Genomic DNA, 17,636 nt, shown 5'->3' with positions numbered 1-17,636 from the left:
GACATGAAGAAAGAAATTTTTGTGAAGCAAATTGTTATGATCTGAAATGCACTGCCCTAAAGGATCGTAGAAGCAGATTCAATAATAAATTTCAAAAGAGAATTGAATAAATACACAAAGCTGGAATATTTGTAAGGTTACAGAGAAAGAAGAGGAGTGGGACTAATTGGGACAGCTCTTTCAAAGAGTTGGCACATGCATGCTGGGCTAAATGGCCTCTTATTGTGCTGTACCATTCTATGATTTTATGAAACAGAAACTGTTGAACTCTGTTATTTTGGTCAATCTATATAAAAGCACAAAATATTAAAGTTATATTAATATTAAATCTTCCAAAGTTAGTGTTACCTAGCTGCAGTCGTTTAAATAGAGTTGCTGAATCCTATAAATATATGTGCACAAGCAACAGCTAGATCCAGTCCCGTTGTCAGCAAGAGCAACTAGTAAAAACATTCTATTCACCATACTACGAACAAGTTCAAATGTAATTAAAACAGTAAAACTCAGCAGGTCTGGCAGTATCTGTGGATAGAGAAAGAGTTAATGTTAAAAAAAATTATTAAAGCACTTTTCACAACTGCAGATCAACCCAAAGCACTTAACACTCAAAGTACTTTTGAGGGGTTGACACTGTTGTAATGAGGAAATCTAGCAGCTAATTTGCACAAAGCAAGTTCCCACAAGCTGCAATATGATAATGACCAGCTAATCTGTTTTTGTGTGATATTAAGGAAAAAATATTGGCCAAGGTACAAGGATAATTTCCCCTTCTCTTCTGAGAGATAATGTCATGGGGTCTTTTACGTCCACCTGAAAGGGAAGATGGAGCCTGGGCTTAAAGACTTTTCCAAAAGACATCACCTCTGAAAGTGCAGCACTCCCTCAGTCTGCCTTGATTTTTGTGCTAAAGTCCTGGAATGGGACTTGGACTCCCAGAAGCGAGAAGCTTGAAGAAAGTGCCAAACATTCAGCAAATTCTCTCTTTAATCTTACGCACAAAAAGGAAATTAAAATTTGAAGTCACCAAACAATCATTTATGCACATCAAGCACAGTGGCCTTGAAATTTGGGAGCACAGGATTCAAGCCTAATTTAAGTTTAAGCTTATTCTAATAAGATTGGAAGGGTACTTGAGTTTTTTTGCAGGTCTCCAGCATCCGCAGTATTTTGCTTTTACACAAATGTAATTACATACTTTAACTTATAAACAACGGGTTTACCTTAGAGCACTGAAAAGTGAAGTCCGTGAAGTTTGTGAAAGTGATTCAGAGTACCCAGCACTTTGCAAGGACTGATGGAACCTACGGATATTTTTCATATGCTCCTCGTGGCGGGAGGCTTGGATTTCTGTGTTAACTGATCTGTTAAGAAGTTGGAAACTGCATTTCAATTATAATTTACATTAGCCCCATCCGATTACTTAAGTTTAGCATGAAAGGTATCTCAGTTCAGGACTGAAACAAAGTTCACTGTTTAATCTCTATTTGTCAAGCATGCCAAAATTTTCTAGTCAAAAGTCATTGCACTATCAGGCACCAACCTTTTCTTTCCCAAAGTAGCAGTTTTCACTATCTTTAACCTAACACTACAATCTTAGTGCAATTGCATACCTGTCGTTGGCTGTCAAAGTATCAGCATTCAGAGATGTGATGAATTGTTCTGAATATTTGGAGATGTGACTGGGGAAAGAATTATATGTGCCGCTCGTCCTATATGACAATGATTCAAGGGTAGGAGCCTGTAACATTAAAGTCACATTATTATATGTAATACACTAAAATTAAACACTTTCTTGGCATACTATTTGGAGAAAAATAAACTTTATTATAAACACTTCATAAATGCCTCCTTCTGCATTCCCCTGTTTCCTTTTCATTTGGAACAGCACATAAACTTCTCTGCCTTCTCTGGTTGATATTTGCTTGAGTGGTACTAACCTGGTTAAGATTAAACAGAGATAAAAGCAAAGAACTGCGGATGCTGGAAATCCAAAACAAAAACAGAAACAGAAATACCTGGAAAAACTCAGCAGGTCATGAACTTTGTCAGCAGGTGGTGAAAGTGAGGTCAGACAAGAGTTACTAATGGTCTATTTTCAGTTGTCTGCTGTTTATATTATTTATAAATCATATGAACACAAATGCTTCCTGTAATAATGTCATGAAGGTACTAAGTAACAGCAAGCCATTTAACAAGTTGGAGGAAGATTGTGATTTTTAAAGGAATCTTCTCCAATTAAACAAATGGGCTGAGGTGACAAACAGGATTTAAATGCAAAACAAAAACAAAAATACCTGGAAAAACAGCAGATCTGGCAACATTTGCGGAGAGGAGCACAGTTAACGTTTCGAGTCCGAATGACCCTTCAACAGAACTAAGTAAAAATAGAAGAGAGGTGAAATATAAGCTGGTTTAAGGCGGGGTAGGACAAGTAGAGCTGGATAGAGTGCCAGTGATAGGTGGAGATAACCAAAAGATGTCACAGACAAAAGAACAAAGAGGTGTTGAAGGCGGTGATATTATCGAAAGGAATTTGCTAATTAAGGGTAGAAAACAGGACAAGCAAGGTACAGATAGCCCTAGTGGGGGTGGGGTGGGGTGAAGGAATCAAAAAAGGCTAAAAAGTAGAGATAAAACAATGGATGGAAATACATTTGAAAATAATGGAAGTAGGTGAGAAAAGAAAAATCTATATAAATTATTGGGGAAAAAAGGTGGGGGGGGGGGAAGAAATCGGAAAGGGGGTGGGGATGGAGGAGAGAGTTCATGATCTAAAATTGTTGAACTCAATATTCAGTCTGGAAGGCTGTAAAGTGCCTAGTCGGAAGATGAGGTGCTGTTCCTCCAGTTTGCGTTGAGCTTCACTGGAACAATGCAGCAAGCCAAGGACGGACATGTGGGCATGAGAGCAGGGTGGAGTGTTGAAATGGCAAGCGACAGGGAGGTCTGGGTAATGCTTGCAGACAGACCGACGGTGTTCTGCAAAGCGGTCACCCAGTCTGTGTTTGGTCTTTCCAATGTAGAGGAAACCGCATTGGGAGCAACGAATGCAGTAGACTAAATTGAGGGAAGTGCAAGTGAAATGCTGCTTCACTTGAAAGGAGTGTTTGGGCCCTTGGACGGTGAGGAGGGGGGAAGTAAAGGGGCAGGTGTTGCACCTTCTGCGGTTGCATGGGAAGGTGCCGTGGGAGGGGGTTGAGGTGTAGGGGGTGATGGAGGAGTGGACCAGGGTGTCCCGGAGGGAACGATCCCTGTGGAATGCCGCCGGGGGGGTGAAGAGAAGATGTGTTTGGTGGTGGCATCATGCTGGAGTTGGCGGAAATGACGGAGGATGATCCTTTGAATGCGGAGGCTGGTGGGGTGATAAGTGAGGACAAGGGGGACAAGCATTCATTGCTCCCAATGCGGTTTCCTCTACATTGGAAAGACCAAACGCAGGCTGGGTGACCGCTTTGCAGAATACCTTCGGTCTGTCCGCAAGCATTACCCAGACCTCCCTGTCGCTTGCCATTTCAACACGCCACCCTGCTCTCATGCCCACATGTCCGTCCTTGGCTTGCTGCATTGTTCCAGTGAAGCTCAACTGGAGGAACAGCACCTCATCTTCTGACTAGGCACTTTACAGCCTTCCGGACTGAATATTGAGTTCAACAATTTTAGATCATGAACTCTCTCCTCCATCCCCACCCCCTTTCCGATTCCACCCCCCCCCTGGCCTTTTTTTCCCAATAATTTATATAGATTTTTCTTTTCCCACCTACTTCCATTATTTTCAAATGTATTTCCATCCATTGTTTTATCTCTACCTTTTAGCCTTTTTTGATTCCTTCACCCCACCCCACCCCCACTAGGGCTATCTGTACCTTGCTTGTCCTGTTTTCTACCCTTAATTAGCACATTCCTTTCGATAATATCACCACCTTCAACACCTCTTTGTCCTTTTGTCTGTGACATCTTTTGGTTATCTCCACCTATCACTGGTCCTCTATCCAGCTCTACTTGTCCCACCCCCTCTTAAACCAGCTTATATTTCACCTTTCTTCTAGTTTTACTTAGTTCTGTTGAAGGGTCATTCGGACTCGAAACGTTAACTGTGCTCCTCTCCGCAGATGCTGCCAGACCTGCTGAGTTTTTCCAGGTATTTTTGTTTTTGTTTTGGATTTCCAGCATCCGCAGTTTTTTGCTTTTATCTTAGGATTTTAATGCAGGTATGTGCACCATATTGTACAATGGAACAGGAAACAGGAACAACCACACCAACTGTTCATCCTTGGAAGTCTCCCACTCAAATACTAACACAATTCAATTATGCTTGGTTGCTGAGCTCAGACAAGATCAGGCCTGAGCATAGACAGTTAATATGAACTAGTTATAAAGAAAGAAATTGCATTTATATAGCAATTTTCATGATCTCAATGTTCCAAGCACTAAAAAGACTTGATTGGCCATAAAAAGTGTTGTCATATTTGTAATATGCAAAAAAAAAAGGCTGCTAATTTGTGCACTGCAAGGTTTTGCAAAAAGCAATCAGATAATGATTGGAAAATGAGGGACAGATATTGGCAAGGACACCAGGGTGGATTGTCCTTATCTTCAAAATAATGCCAGGAGATTTTTATGTTCACCCAGGAGAGAAAACAAGGCCTCAGTTTAATGTCTTATTGAACAATGGCACTGTCAACAGTGCAGCATTCATTTAGAAATGCACTGTAACATTAGCCTAGATCAAATCATCAAGTCTCAACCTTCTCAACAGTGATGAGAATGCTACCACTGAACAAAGGCTGGCAGCTTACCAACAAGTTAATCGAATACTGACTTTCAGTATTTTTTTTTATTCATTCATGGGATGTGGGCTTAGCGTTTATTGCTCATCCCTAGTTGCCCTTGAGAAGGTGGTAGTGAACTGCCTTCTTGAACTGCTGCAGTCCATATGCTGTAGGTACACCCACTGTGCTGTTAGGAAGAGAGTTCCAGGATTTTGTCCCAGCGACAGGCGGCGATACATTTCCAAGTCAGGATGGTGAGTGTCTTGGAGGGGAACGTCTAGGTGGTGGTGTTCCCATCTATCTGCAGCTTTGTCCTTCGAGATGTTAACGGTCGTGGGTTTGGAAGGTGCTGTCTAAGGGGCCTTGGTAAATTCCTGCAGTGCATCTTGTAGATGGTACACGCTGCTGCTACTGTGTGTCGGTGGTGGGGGGAGTGAATATTTGTGAATGTGGTGCCAATCATGCGGGCTGCTTTGTCCTGGACGGTGTCAAACTTCTTCAGCGTTGTGGGAGCTGCACTCATCCAGGCAAGTGGGGAATATTCCATCACACTCCTGACTTGTGCCTTGTAGATGGTAGACAGGCTTTGGGGAGACAGGTGGTGAGTTGCTCGTTGTAGGGTTCCTAACCTCTCTTGTAACCACAGTATTTATATGGCTAGTCCATGTCAGTTTCTGGTCAATGGTAACCCCCAGGATGTTGATAGTGGGAGATTCAGTGATGGTAGTGATGATAGTGAGGGTGTCCTTGCCAATATCTATCCTTCATTATCCAATCATTATCTAATTGGGTAGTGATAATATGAGGGAAGTTATTTTAATCATAAATAGTGCATAAGTGAACCACATTGAAATAGTGTGTACAATTTTATGTACACTACCGTCAAAATATATTGATACTCTGAAGAGGGCCACAAGACCATTGGTGTATCAGTTCACACAAAATTTAACATTTGCAATGTCAACACTATAAGCTAACAAAGAAATAATCTTCAAATCAAGAGATTGATCAAGTCTACCAAATAAATTTTAAAAAATTAAAAATTGCTGTGAACAAGATAACTGTGAATGATTGGTTGCACTATTTCTGCAAGACAGATTCAAATAAACCCACTGTGTCAATCCCGATTGTGCTAAGAATTACATTGAAAACCAATTTAAGATAGATAGTCTGGCTCATTGTGTGGCTCACTTACGCATGCTAGAAGCCACATATATTCACACACAGGGCCCTGTCCTTTGCAGGCAGTAGGAACATTTCCACACTCAGCACACTTTTCAACTCAACAGAAGCTTAGGGAACAGTCATTCCCTGGTTCATTCCCCAGGGCAATACCTTGACCAGAGTCGACCTGTCTGGCTTGAATTTGAACTGTTTCATGCTGCATTCTCCATGGCAACACCTCCACCTATCAGAGCCCATTTGCCAACCAATCAGCACTCTTCTCATGCAATATAAACTGTTGTTTCCCTGTTAATGTTGGCAATTTCTTGAGAGCTGTCCTAAGTTTAAGACAAAAAGCCTTGACAGCATGTCTTTTTTTTTCAGCAATACTCAAGTTCTGCACTACAAAATCTACTAATATAATATTGGTAACATAAGCTCTGTGTTGGGGCTAATAAGGCTTTAGCAAGGTTAATGGCAAAAAAATACAGTAATACAAAAACATAATTAGGAAGATGATATAACTCAAAAGGATGGAGGAATAGGCACCAATTAGATGGCTACATTTCTAAAAGCAACATTTAACATAGCTATCATACAGAAAAACACAAATGTGTCTTCATGTCCTTTGGGAGAGAATAGAAAGAGAGCTGTTCCTAATGCTTCCTTTTCCCATTCCCAGCCTGTGGAACCATCAAGACATCCTCTCGCACTGAAATAATTTTACCACAGACTACCAACTTCTATTGGACACACATATCATAACTGGTGATAAAGTAGAATACAGAAACTGCCAGAGGAAGCTTTTTGCCATGTGGACCACACAAGCTTGGAGAAGCAAGGATATCTGAATTAAATATTGGCTTCCTTCTAGGAATTTTCTTCAAATAGGTCAGAAACTCAGGGACACCACCACCTGGAAGCTCCCCTCCAAGTCACTCACCATCCTGACTTGGAAATATATCGTCGTTCCTTCATTGTTGTTGGGTCAAAATCCTGGAACTCCCTTCCTAACAGTACTGTGGGTGTACCTACACCATATGGACTGCAGCGGTTCAAGAAGGCAGCTCACCACCACCTTCTCAAGGGCAACTAGGGATGGGCAATAAATGCAGGCCCAGCCAGCGAAGCCCACATCCCGTGAATGAATAAAAAAAAAACTAGACGGGAAATAAGGAAGGAGATACGGAGTAAAGATAAGATCCTCACAGGAACCTAATAACCCTTTCAGGTGGCACATGTAATGTTCTCATAGGTTTCTTCAGGGGGCTGGATAAATTTCCTGAGGCAACCATCGCTCTCAAAGAACAAGAATTCCTACAGATGTTTTCAGTTGAGGCATCTCCTCACATCAGAGGAGCTTCAGGTCCCCAGCGAAAGACTCCACTTCTCAATAAACATCAAAATACATTTAAAATGACCTTCATGCCAACATAAATTGAATCGCTAACACATATGAATTTATCAGAATTGAATAATAAAGCACAAGTTGGTAAACGAAAGACAATTTGGAAATAAAACTAACAGTGCTTCTTGGAATTAGGTCATTTGTGCTAGCTTTTTGGATGGTACTGAGGACTACAATATTGAGACCCAATGTGCACAGATAGTATGATGAAACTTGTATCTAAAGAATAGTATAACAAAGCTGTTAGAGGAAGTTGAGAAGCATTACGCAGATCACATGAGATCAGCTTTTCCTTACCACTACTGGTGGATCCCCGCAAATAAATGTTTGGGATTCCTTCTCTCAGCTGCTTGATGTGCAGTATAATTGTATTGGCACTGCTTGGAAGCTAACTCTCATAGTAGTTGGCATGGCTCCTTTGGAACATAACTCAGATGAAAAAAATTATTTGTTCCCATGTGGCCATTTTAATATCAATTTCAATGTCAGTCAATCACAAATGGCATCTTATGTTACTGTGACAAAGGTAATCTATCCCTCTTGTCTACAGCCTTTGACAGTTAACCACACAATCCTGTAGGAGGAGGATCTGGCACATACAAGGTGCACGTGGGACTGAGTACCACCCACACAGTGATGTAAGAAGACACATGACCTAGAGCTAGGATCAGTATGCTGTCGGCCACAGGTTAAGGCCTAAGATGGCGATAGCTCCATGCCTGTATCCTTTACTGTAAATATGTACATAGTTACAAGTAGTTAATAAAGACTTGCTGTTAACATACAGAAGACTAAGACGACTTCTTTAACAGAAATGTTCTGCAACCAACACTATCCCGACAAATCCTCCTCCAGTGCCTCTCCACTGTTGTTCAGCTGGGTGGGATTGCGCTAGCCTGGTTCTATTCTTAGTTACCTAGTCACAGTCTGAGTATTACTTGCAATGTTTTCTCTTCACACTTCCACACTGTTCCCTCGGGTGGTCCTCCCAACAATTTATCCTCGGGCCCTTCCTATTTCACTTCTACATTAGTTTTCACATGTATACTAAAGACACTCAGCTTTACCTCATTACCACCACTCTCTCCACTGTTGCTAAACTATCAGACTGCTTGCCTGACATGCAGAACTGGATAAGCGATTAAATGCACTGCAGAAAATCACCAAGTCGCCTTTGACAGCACCTTTCAACCCACAATCTCTCCCACCTAGAAGGATAAGGGCAGCAGATGCATGGGGGCCTGCAAGTTCACCTCTAAGCCACACACCATCCTGACTTGGAACTATATCGCCATTCCTTCACTGCCGCTGGGCTAATAACCTGGAACTCTCTTCCTAACAGCACAACGAGTGTACCTATATCAGAAAGACTGCAGCAGTTCACGAAGGTGGCATATCTGCACTCAACTAATTCAACCAATTAAAATTTAAGTCCCACACAAAGACTTGAGCATATAATCTAGGTTGACAACTCAATTCAGTACTGAGGGACTACTGCACTTTTGGAGGCACTATCTTTCGGATGAGACATTAAACTAAGACTTCTCAGGTGGACATAAAAGATTCCATGGCAGGGGAGTTCTTCCCTGGCCAACATTTATCCCTCAAGTAACATCACTAAAACTAAATTTTAGTAACGTAAGAGCAGGAGGAGTAGGCCATCTGGCCCTTCGAGCCTGCTCTGCCATTTAACTGGATCATGGCTGATCTTTTACCTCAATGCCATCTTCCACTTCAATACCATCTTCCCACATTATCCTGTATTGCTTGATGTTATTGGTATCTAGAAATTGAACAACCTCTGCTTTGAACATACGCAAAGACTAGGCCTCCATAGCTCTCTGGGGTAGATTATTCCAGATGCACCACCCTTCTGACTGTTGTTTGTGGGACTTTGCATTGTGCAAATTTGCTGCTGAGTTTCCGATATTATTAGTGACTACTGTGAAAGGAACTGTACAAAATTTCTAAAAAGCTCCAGTTTTACCAGTCTTTACTTGTTACTCCATTCTCTGATGTTAGCTCAGATCCACCATATCCCCATACAGGTGAATTATGAACTTTCTGTATGTGGAATCACAGGTGTGAATTTATCTTCTACCAGCCTACAGTAATACTTTAATGCTAATTCATTGCACTACTTTTGTGTTGAATGGGAATTATCTATGTTCAGACCAACTACTTATCTCAACCTGTGCCTTCAGAATCCAAGCATTACTTTCTGCCACCAAATCAATAAAACAATACTTACGGAACTTGCTGACTGTTTGTGCGTTTGGGTCCATCTTTTCTCTCTCAGGTGATGGATATTCTCCAATGGGGTGATTGCTACTTTAAGTTGTCCTTGGCATTGACCACTAAAGTCAGTGATATTGTACCAGCCACAAATAGATAGGAATCCGGATAATAAAGCAGAAAGGTCTACAGAGGCAAACCCTATAACCCGGTCAATATCTAGGACACAAAGCACAGCATTTAATAAGATTTGATAATGCATTGATGTGATGAGAAAAGCCTTATGAGTTTGTTATTATTTACACTTTCTTTCACTGGCCATGGAAAGAACCTTCCCCTTCCGATGATTCAAGTTTGGTGCATCAGTGTGGGAAATTGTACCATTTCAGTGCACCACTCAAGGTCTGTTGACTCAGCATGATTGAAGATGAAACCAGGACTTTCTCACAGAGTACTTCGTTGGGCTGTGCTGTTTCACAATTCTGCATGACTATTTTTTTAAGCTACTTCCTTTTATTTGCTTACTTATTGACTCCTCTTTCAGTTTACCACCAGATTAATGTATATTTTGTATAATGTATAAATTTTACTTGAGAGTGCATGGATGAGATTCACTTAAATTCATTGTTTGTAGCATTCTGCATCCACCCAGCCTTACCGCGTATATTACACTTCAGCATGTTCTGGTTAAGTACTTCACAGATTGCAAACAACCTTGATTTATTTACTCATGTTAATTTAGTTTTTATTCTGTCCCATGCATATCTGTAGCAATTTGAGGATAAATAAGAATAAGTTTTAATGAACAGAATAATAACTTAAACAGATAAACAGAATAAAACTACATTTTAAAGCCATTACCTGCTTTATGCCACACTTTGAAAACCAGAGTTTGTTGTGGGTCCAGTAATAACTCTTTGGGCAGCCTGCAATGCATAAATGGAAGTCACTGCAAACAACAAAATTAATCAGTGTTCTACTCACCTTTTTCATGTAGTTCATCCCCCATCTAAATAAATGAATGGCCCTCATCTCAACAGCAAAAGTCACTGCTCTCTCTCTGACTTCCCCACAACTCATTATCTCTCTCTGCCGTCACTTCACACAAAGACGTTTCCAGATGCTCAGTTTAGTTTTGTAACTAGTATGGAAGAAGAAACTTCCCATTCTCTGGAAATGAACAAGGTAACAGTAGTATCTGCTGCTTTCCATGCTGAATGGAGCACAACCAAGTAACACTCCTGATGCGACATTTGATATAGCTTGAAATAGAATAAACTTTACCTCTAAAGCAAAGCCAAAATTTTCTTTGATGAGTGCTCGTATTGCTGCATAACAGTCCCTTGAACTGAGAAAAGTTGAAATGAAAATTAAAATAAAAGCCTTATTTTGAGGGCCTCTCACAACTGGGCATCTAGTGTGTTTCAATAGGGTCAGGTTCTGTTCTGTACTTGCAAATATTCAATCTTTAAGCAGTTCCAATTGAACTCAAATTTTGGTGGATCTGTTCAGTGTTGTTCAAACTGAAGCTGCAATGACATGAAGTCATGTAACACTGGTTGATGGGGCCTGACATCCAACCGAGTTCCTTGCAGCTCTCTTAAACCTAGTTGTTTTCCTTTTGAGGAAAATGGGAACATCCTTCCTCAAAAGAAATCTTACTTTCCTTCAGAAATTATGCTCTTGCTTCACTTTCACAAGTTGTTGAGCCATCCAAAAAGTCAATTAGAATTGGCTTTATGGTTTTGCTATTGCTCCTAATAAACTTCTAACATCTCAAATTGGAGACAAAATTAAACTGAACCCCAGAAGTGAACTTACTTGATCAATTCAGCACTAAATTCTATAATTAAACCCTTTTTATAGGAACATAGGGCTTAGGAGCAAGAGGAGGAGGAGTAGGCCATTCAGCCCTTTGAGCCTGCTCCGCCATTCAATAAGATCATGGCTGATCTGGTTGTGGTCGCAAATCCACTTTCCCTTCTGCCCCCATAGCCCTTGGCTCTCTCGTCTATTAAAAATTCATCCAACTCAGTGCTGAATAAATTTAATGACCCTGCCTCCACTGTTTTCTGGGGAAGAGAATTCAACAGACTAACAACCCTCAGAAAAAAAATTTCCTCATCTCTGTCTTAAAAGGGAGGCTCTTATTCTTAAGCAGTGTCCCCTAGCCTCCCCCACAAGAGGAAACATCCTCCTGGTATCCACCCTATCAAATCCCCACAGGGTCTTATTTGTTTCAATAAAATCACCTCTCATTCTTCTAAACTTCAATGGGTATAGGCCCAACCTATTCAACCTTTCTTCATAAGATAAGCACTTCATCCCAGAATGAGTTGAGTGAATCTTCTATGAACTGCTTCTAATGCAGTAATATCTTTTTTCAAATAAGTAAAATTTCCCTATTATTATAATCCATTTCCCTTGTAATAAACACCAACATGCCATTTGCCTTGCTAATCACTTGCTGTACCTGCATACTAACTTATTGTGATTCATGTACTAAGGCACCCAGATCCCGCTGTACAAGTTCTGCAATCTCTCTCCATTTAAATAGAAAAATAAGAGAATGTTGTATCAGCACACGTGTATGAAATTTTCAACTTGAACCACACCCAAAGGCTACCATGAATCTAGTTCCATGGAAACTGCTTGAAAATGGCTGGAGCAAAAACTGAAGACTAAGTATTACTGTCCATGCTTTTCTTGTTGTTTCTGTGTCTTGCTACACTAAGAAGAGGCTGTCAGAGCTATTGCCATGAGGTACAAAACAAAAAAAATTTGCAGTTACATTGTGCCTTTAACATAATGAGATGTTCCAAGGCGCTTCATAGGAGCATTATCAAACAATTATGACACTGAGCCATGTAGGACAGGTGCCCAAAATCTTGATAGAAGTAGGTTTTTAAGGAATATTTTAAAGGACTAGGGAAGCAGATAGGTTTAGAGAGGGAATACCAGAGTCTGGGACCTAGGCACCTAAAGGCACAGAGGTGAACAGGACTTGGTGCAAGTTAGGATGTGGGTAGCAGAGTTTTGGGTGAGCTCAATTTCTGGAGGGTACAAAATGTGAGGCTGATCAGGAATGCATTAGAATCATGAACAAAGTTACGGATTAGTACTTCAATGGCAGGGCGGAGACGGATGTTATGGAGGTGAGGCAGGCAGTCTTGGTGATTGAGCAGATATGGGAGTCAGAAGCTCAGCTCGGGGTCAAACAGGATGCCAAAATATTTGGTTCTTCCTCAAACAGTGGTCAGGCATAAGGGTGGAATGGGAATGGAGTCTGTGATGAGGACAAGATCGGCCTGAAGACGGTAGTTTTGGTCTTCCCAATACTTAGTTGGAGGAAATTCTTGCACATCCAGTACTAGATGTCAGACAAGCAATGGCAGGGTCAAGAGACTTGGCGGTGAGGTACAGTGGGTGCTGTCAGTGTATTTTTTGGATGATGTCACTGAGGGAGAGCATGGATAAGAGATAGGAGGGAGCCAAGGATAGATCCTTGGGGAACCCCTGGGGTAACGGTGGAGGAGCCGGAAGAGAATCCAATGCAAGTAATTCTCTGGCTATGATTGGATAGTTAGGAATGGAATTCTGAAGGTGCCACATCAGTGATTTCATGACATTGTAGCTTTGGTCTGAACAACAAAATGATCCATCAAAATTTCAGTTCCACTACTTAAAAGATAGAAGATTTCAGAGTACAGAACAGAATCTGACCTATTGAATTAAGGGTTGAAGGGGCTTGAAGATTCTGAAGGAGCTTGACAGGGTAGACACTCATAAGTTATTTCTCATGGCTGGGGAATCTAGAATATGAGGGCACAGTCTCAGGATAAGGGGTTGATCATTTAGGAATAAGATGAAGAGAAATATCTTCATTCAAAACGTTGTGAATCTTTGGAATTCTTTACCCCAGAGGGTTGTAGATGCTATTTGTTAATATGTAGGGCAGAGATATACAGTTTTTTGGTCTCTTAGGGAATCAAGGGATATGGGGAGCAAGCAGGAAAGTGGAGTGAGGCTGAAGGTCAACCATAATATTAAATGGCAGGACAGGCTTGATGGGCCATGTGGTCTACTCCTGCTCCATAACAGCATATAGGAACCAGGCTTTGTTTTGGAGTAACAATCCTGGTGGAGCAACATGAGATTAGTCAATTTACAATGAAGATTTGGGAAATTTGTTACTCTTTCATACTACTGGTGCTATCTTATTTCTCTTAAAAACCTGATTATAGTTACATCATGAAATATCACGCAATACATACCTTGTTTGCTGTTGGTGGTTCCAAACAGGGCTGTATGCATTTTCTATCAGATGAGTTGTTATAGGAGTGGAACTGACTGGTGTAGCATATGACACACAACAACTGGGTTTAACACCAGTTTGTTCTGTCAAGGGACATCCTTAAAAAAAAACACCATAATAAAAAAATTGTAGTAGAACAAAATGAACTTGATACTGTTAAGACTTACAAAATTGAATGCCAACTAATATCACAATATCAAAAGCAACTTTGTACTTAATTCTGTATCAAACAACTGCCTGTAAAGGCTAGCTAAAGATCCAAAAGTGACCAGTGCAGATATTAGACATTCCACATTTTAATGCACTTGTGCTTACATGACCAAATACAGATTCTGACCATCATATATATATATATATATAGCAACTTCAGTTGTAATATTTTTGATAATCCTTGTTCTTTGGCTGCTAAAACGTCACAGAGGTCATTGTACTGTGTGTTATCAATCGAATTCCCTTGTAGTTCACAACTGACAAGAACAGAAATATGTGGGCACACAGTGGTGAGAATTTGCATCTGAAAGTGAAAGACAGGTTAACTATTTTTGGTGAGGCCAAATATAGTCATTCTGGATTTCAAAATACTGTACTTTTTAGCTTTTCTTCCTGTTGTTGTTGAAATATGAAATACTTGTATTGTCAAGGAACTATCATAGTTTCCTAATATTATTGAGAGATATTTTAAAGCAGGCTTGTGTGTGCACGCGCACGCATGTATGAATCTGTGTGTATAGCTAACTTAATTAAACTAGAGACGATTAGACTGCAAGGTTTAAAATATCAAGAAGTGAGTTGTAAAACAGGCATTCAAAATGGAGATGAGTAAAGATAGGATGAGGTCAGTAGATACGATATGAATGAAATTTGCATTTTTAGATAAGTGGAGAAGTGTTTGATTTTCAAAGGGACATGGAAGAGAGACACGGGGAGAGAATAAATACAGCTGGGGGAGCACGGCCTACATCACTCACCTTCAAGAAGAGCAGTCGGAAAGGCGGATCGGTGTGAGATGCACGGAGCAGGGAGAGAATAAATAGAGCCCAGGGAGCAAGGCCTACATCACTCACCTTTGGGAAGAGCAGTTGGAGAGGTGGACCTGTGGGAGATACACAGAGCGGGGAGAGAATAAATACAGCCCAGGGACCGTGGCCTACATTACTCACCTTTGGGAAGAACAGTTGGGAGAGGCGGATCTGTCATCAGCTGTTCGGAAACAGCCCACGCTGAGTTCAAAAGGAGAGTGAAAAAGAACTGAGACATCACAGGAAGGAAGTAATATGATTGGCTGGAAAAGAAGCTAGCTGTTTGGTGTATATCTGGGGCGTATCGAGCAAATATTTAAGGTTTATTCTATTCCTAAGGTTTAAAGTAAAGTAGGAACTGTACTTTTGGTAAGGTTCATTAAGTAGGACCAAGTAAAATAAAGTTAATAGAAGCCTAAACCAAAATAAAATAAACGTAAAAGAAGTAAGCTGAAGCCATGGCAGGACAGCTTGGTCATGTTGAATGTGTGTCCTGTAATATGTGGGAAGTTGTGGATGCTCCTGATGTCCTAGATGTCCACATGTGCAGGAAATGTCACTAGCTGCAGAATGTTGAGCTCTGGGTTTCAGAACTCGAGCGGCGGCTGGAGTCACTGAAGCGCATTCGTGAGGCTGAGAGCTATGTGGATAGTATGTTCAGAGAGGTGGTCATACGGTAGCTTAGGAGTCTGAAGGTAGAAAGGGAATGGGTGACCGCTAGGCAGTCCAAGAAAACTAGGCAGGTAGTGCAGGAGTCCCCTGGGATCCTGCTCACAAATCGGTTTTCCATTTTGGAAGCTGGTGAAGCCGCTGGTTCCTCAGAGGAGTGCAGTCAGAGCCAGGTTTGTGGCACCACGAGCAGCTCAGCTGTACTGGAGGTGGGGAAGAAGAAAGGAAGAGCTATAGTGATAGGGGATTTGTTAGTTAGGGGAACAGACAGCTATTTCTGTGGCCACAGACATGATTCCAGGATGGTATGTTGCCTCCCTGGTACCAGAGTCAAGGATGTCATGGAGTGGTTGCAGGGCATTCTTGTGGGAGAGGGTGATCAGCCAGAGGTCGTGGTCCACGTTTGTACCAATGACTTAGGCAGGAAAGGGGATGAGGTCCTGAAAGCAGACTTTAGGGAGCTAGAAAGGAGATTGAAAAGCAGGACCTCTAAAGCAGTAACCTCAGGATTACTCCCAGTCCCATGTTCAAGCGAGTATAGAAATAAGAGAATTGAGCATTAAACACATGGCTGGAAAGCTGGTGTAGAAGGGAGGGCATCAGATTTCTGGGACATTGGGACCAGTTCTGGGGAAGGTGGGACCTGTACAAGCTGGACAGTCTGCACCTGAACAGGACTGGGAAGAATATCTTTGCAGGGAGATTTGCTAGTGCTGTTTTTTTTGGGGTGGGGGGGGGTGGGGGGGTGGGCAGGGAAATTTGAACCTGAGGGCAAGTTCAGAGCAGGGAATGGGAGATGGAGAATTATTGAGTGACTCTGAAAGACAGAAGAAGCACAGGTTAAAGAGTGTACAGCACAGGGATTTGGCAGTGTTAAAAGGCATACATGTAAATGCAAGGAGTATTGTTAATGAAGCCGATGAGCTGAGGGCACACATAGACACGTGGCAACATGAGATTGTTGCTATAACGGAAGCTTGGTTTATGGAGGGGCAAAACTGGCAGCACATCATCCTTGGATATAGTTTTCAGACAGGATAGGGAGGGGGGTAAAAAAGGTGGGAGTGTAGCCTTATTGGTTAAAGAGTCAATTACAGCTGTGAGGCATCATATGAGGCCATATGGGTTGAGCTCAGAAATAAAAAATGGGCAGCCACACTGCTAGGAGTATACTATAGACTCCCAAATAGTGGAAGAGAGTTAGAAGAGCAAATATGTATGCAGATTTCCGAGTACAAAAACAATAGGGCAGTAATAGTTGGGGCTTTAACTACCCTAATATCAATTGGGATATGAACAGTGTGAAGGGCACAGAGGGCGCAAAATTCTTGAACTGCATTCAAGAAGACATTTTTAGACAGCACGTAACTAGCCCAACGAGTGGGGGTGCAATTCTAGATTTAGTCTTAGGAAATGAAGCTGGGCAAGTGGATGAAGTAGCAGTGGGGTACATTTTGGAGATAGTGACCATATTAGAGTTAGATTTAGCATCATTATGGAAAAGGGCAAAGATAGAACAGAAGTGAAAGATCTAAAGTGGGGGAAGGCAAATTTTATGAAGCTCAGAGGTGAGCTGGATACAGCTATTAGAAGGAAAAACATGTCAAATCAGTGGGAGGCATTCAAAACACATGTCCCCACAAAAATAAGAGTGGTGCTGCCAAATCCAGAACACCCCAGTTATCCAGAAGCATACAGGCCAAGATAAAGCAGGAATAGAAAGCTTAGGGCAGTCACAAAATATTTAATACTGTGGAAAGCCTAGAGGAGCATAGAAAGTACAGGGGTGAAGTAAAAATGGAAACTCAGAAAGCTAAGAGAGGATACAAAAAAATATTGGCAGGTAAAATCAAAGAAAACGCAAAGATGTTTTATCAGTACATTAGGAGCAAGAGAATAACTAAGGAAAGGGTAGGGCCTATCAGAGATGCACATGGTAACTTGTGCATTGATGCTGAAGATGGGAGCAGGGTTCTCAATGAGTACTTTGTCTCTGTCTTCACTAAGGAGAGGGTTGATGCAGACATTCTAGTTAATGAGGAGGAGTGTGAAACATT

The 17,636-nt window shown here is 41.4% G+C and overlaps 1 protein-coding gene across 1 annotated transcript in view; it reads right to left on the bottom strand.

The window, feature by feature from the left end:
* The window catches only part of c2cd3 (C2 domain containing 3 centriole elongation regulator), a 146,149-nt gene that overhangs the window by 29,715 nt on the left and 98,798 nt on the right, over nucleotides 1-17,636 (bottom strand). Inside the window, exons 25-29 of the mRNA XM_078545200.1 lie at nucleotides 13,851-13,989; nucleotides 10,438-10,502; nucleotides 9,593-9,795; nucleotides 1,611-1,738; nucleotides 1,221-1,361 (exon numbers count right to left, since the gene is read on the bottom strand). Of these exons, the coding sequence (XP_078401326.1) occupies nucleotides 1,221-1,361; nucleotides 1,611-1,738; nucleotides 9,593-9,795; nucleotides 10,438-10,502; nucleotides 13,851-13,989 (676 nt within the window). The remainder of the gene's footprint in view (nucleotides 1-1,220; nucleotides 1,362-1,610; nucleotides 1,739-9,592; nucleotides 9,796-10,437; nucleotides 10,503-13,850; nucleotides 13,990-17,636) is intronic.

This window comes from Cetorhinus maximus, chromosome 7, assembly GCF_964194155.1.
Source record: "Cetorhinus maximus chromosome 7, sCetMax3.hap1.1, whole genome shotgun sequence".
NCBI classification, from domain to species: Eukaryota; Metazoa; Chordata; class Chondrichthyes; order Lamniformes; family Cetorhinidae; genus Cetorhinus; species Cetorhinus maximus.
The sequence above is the reverse complement of the archived record's forward strand: the minus strand, read 5'-3'. Positions and strand labels throughout refer to the sequence as shown.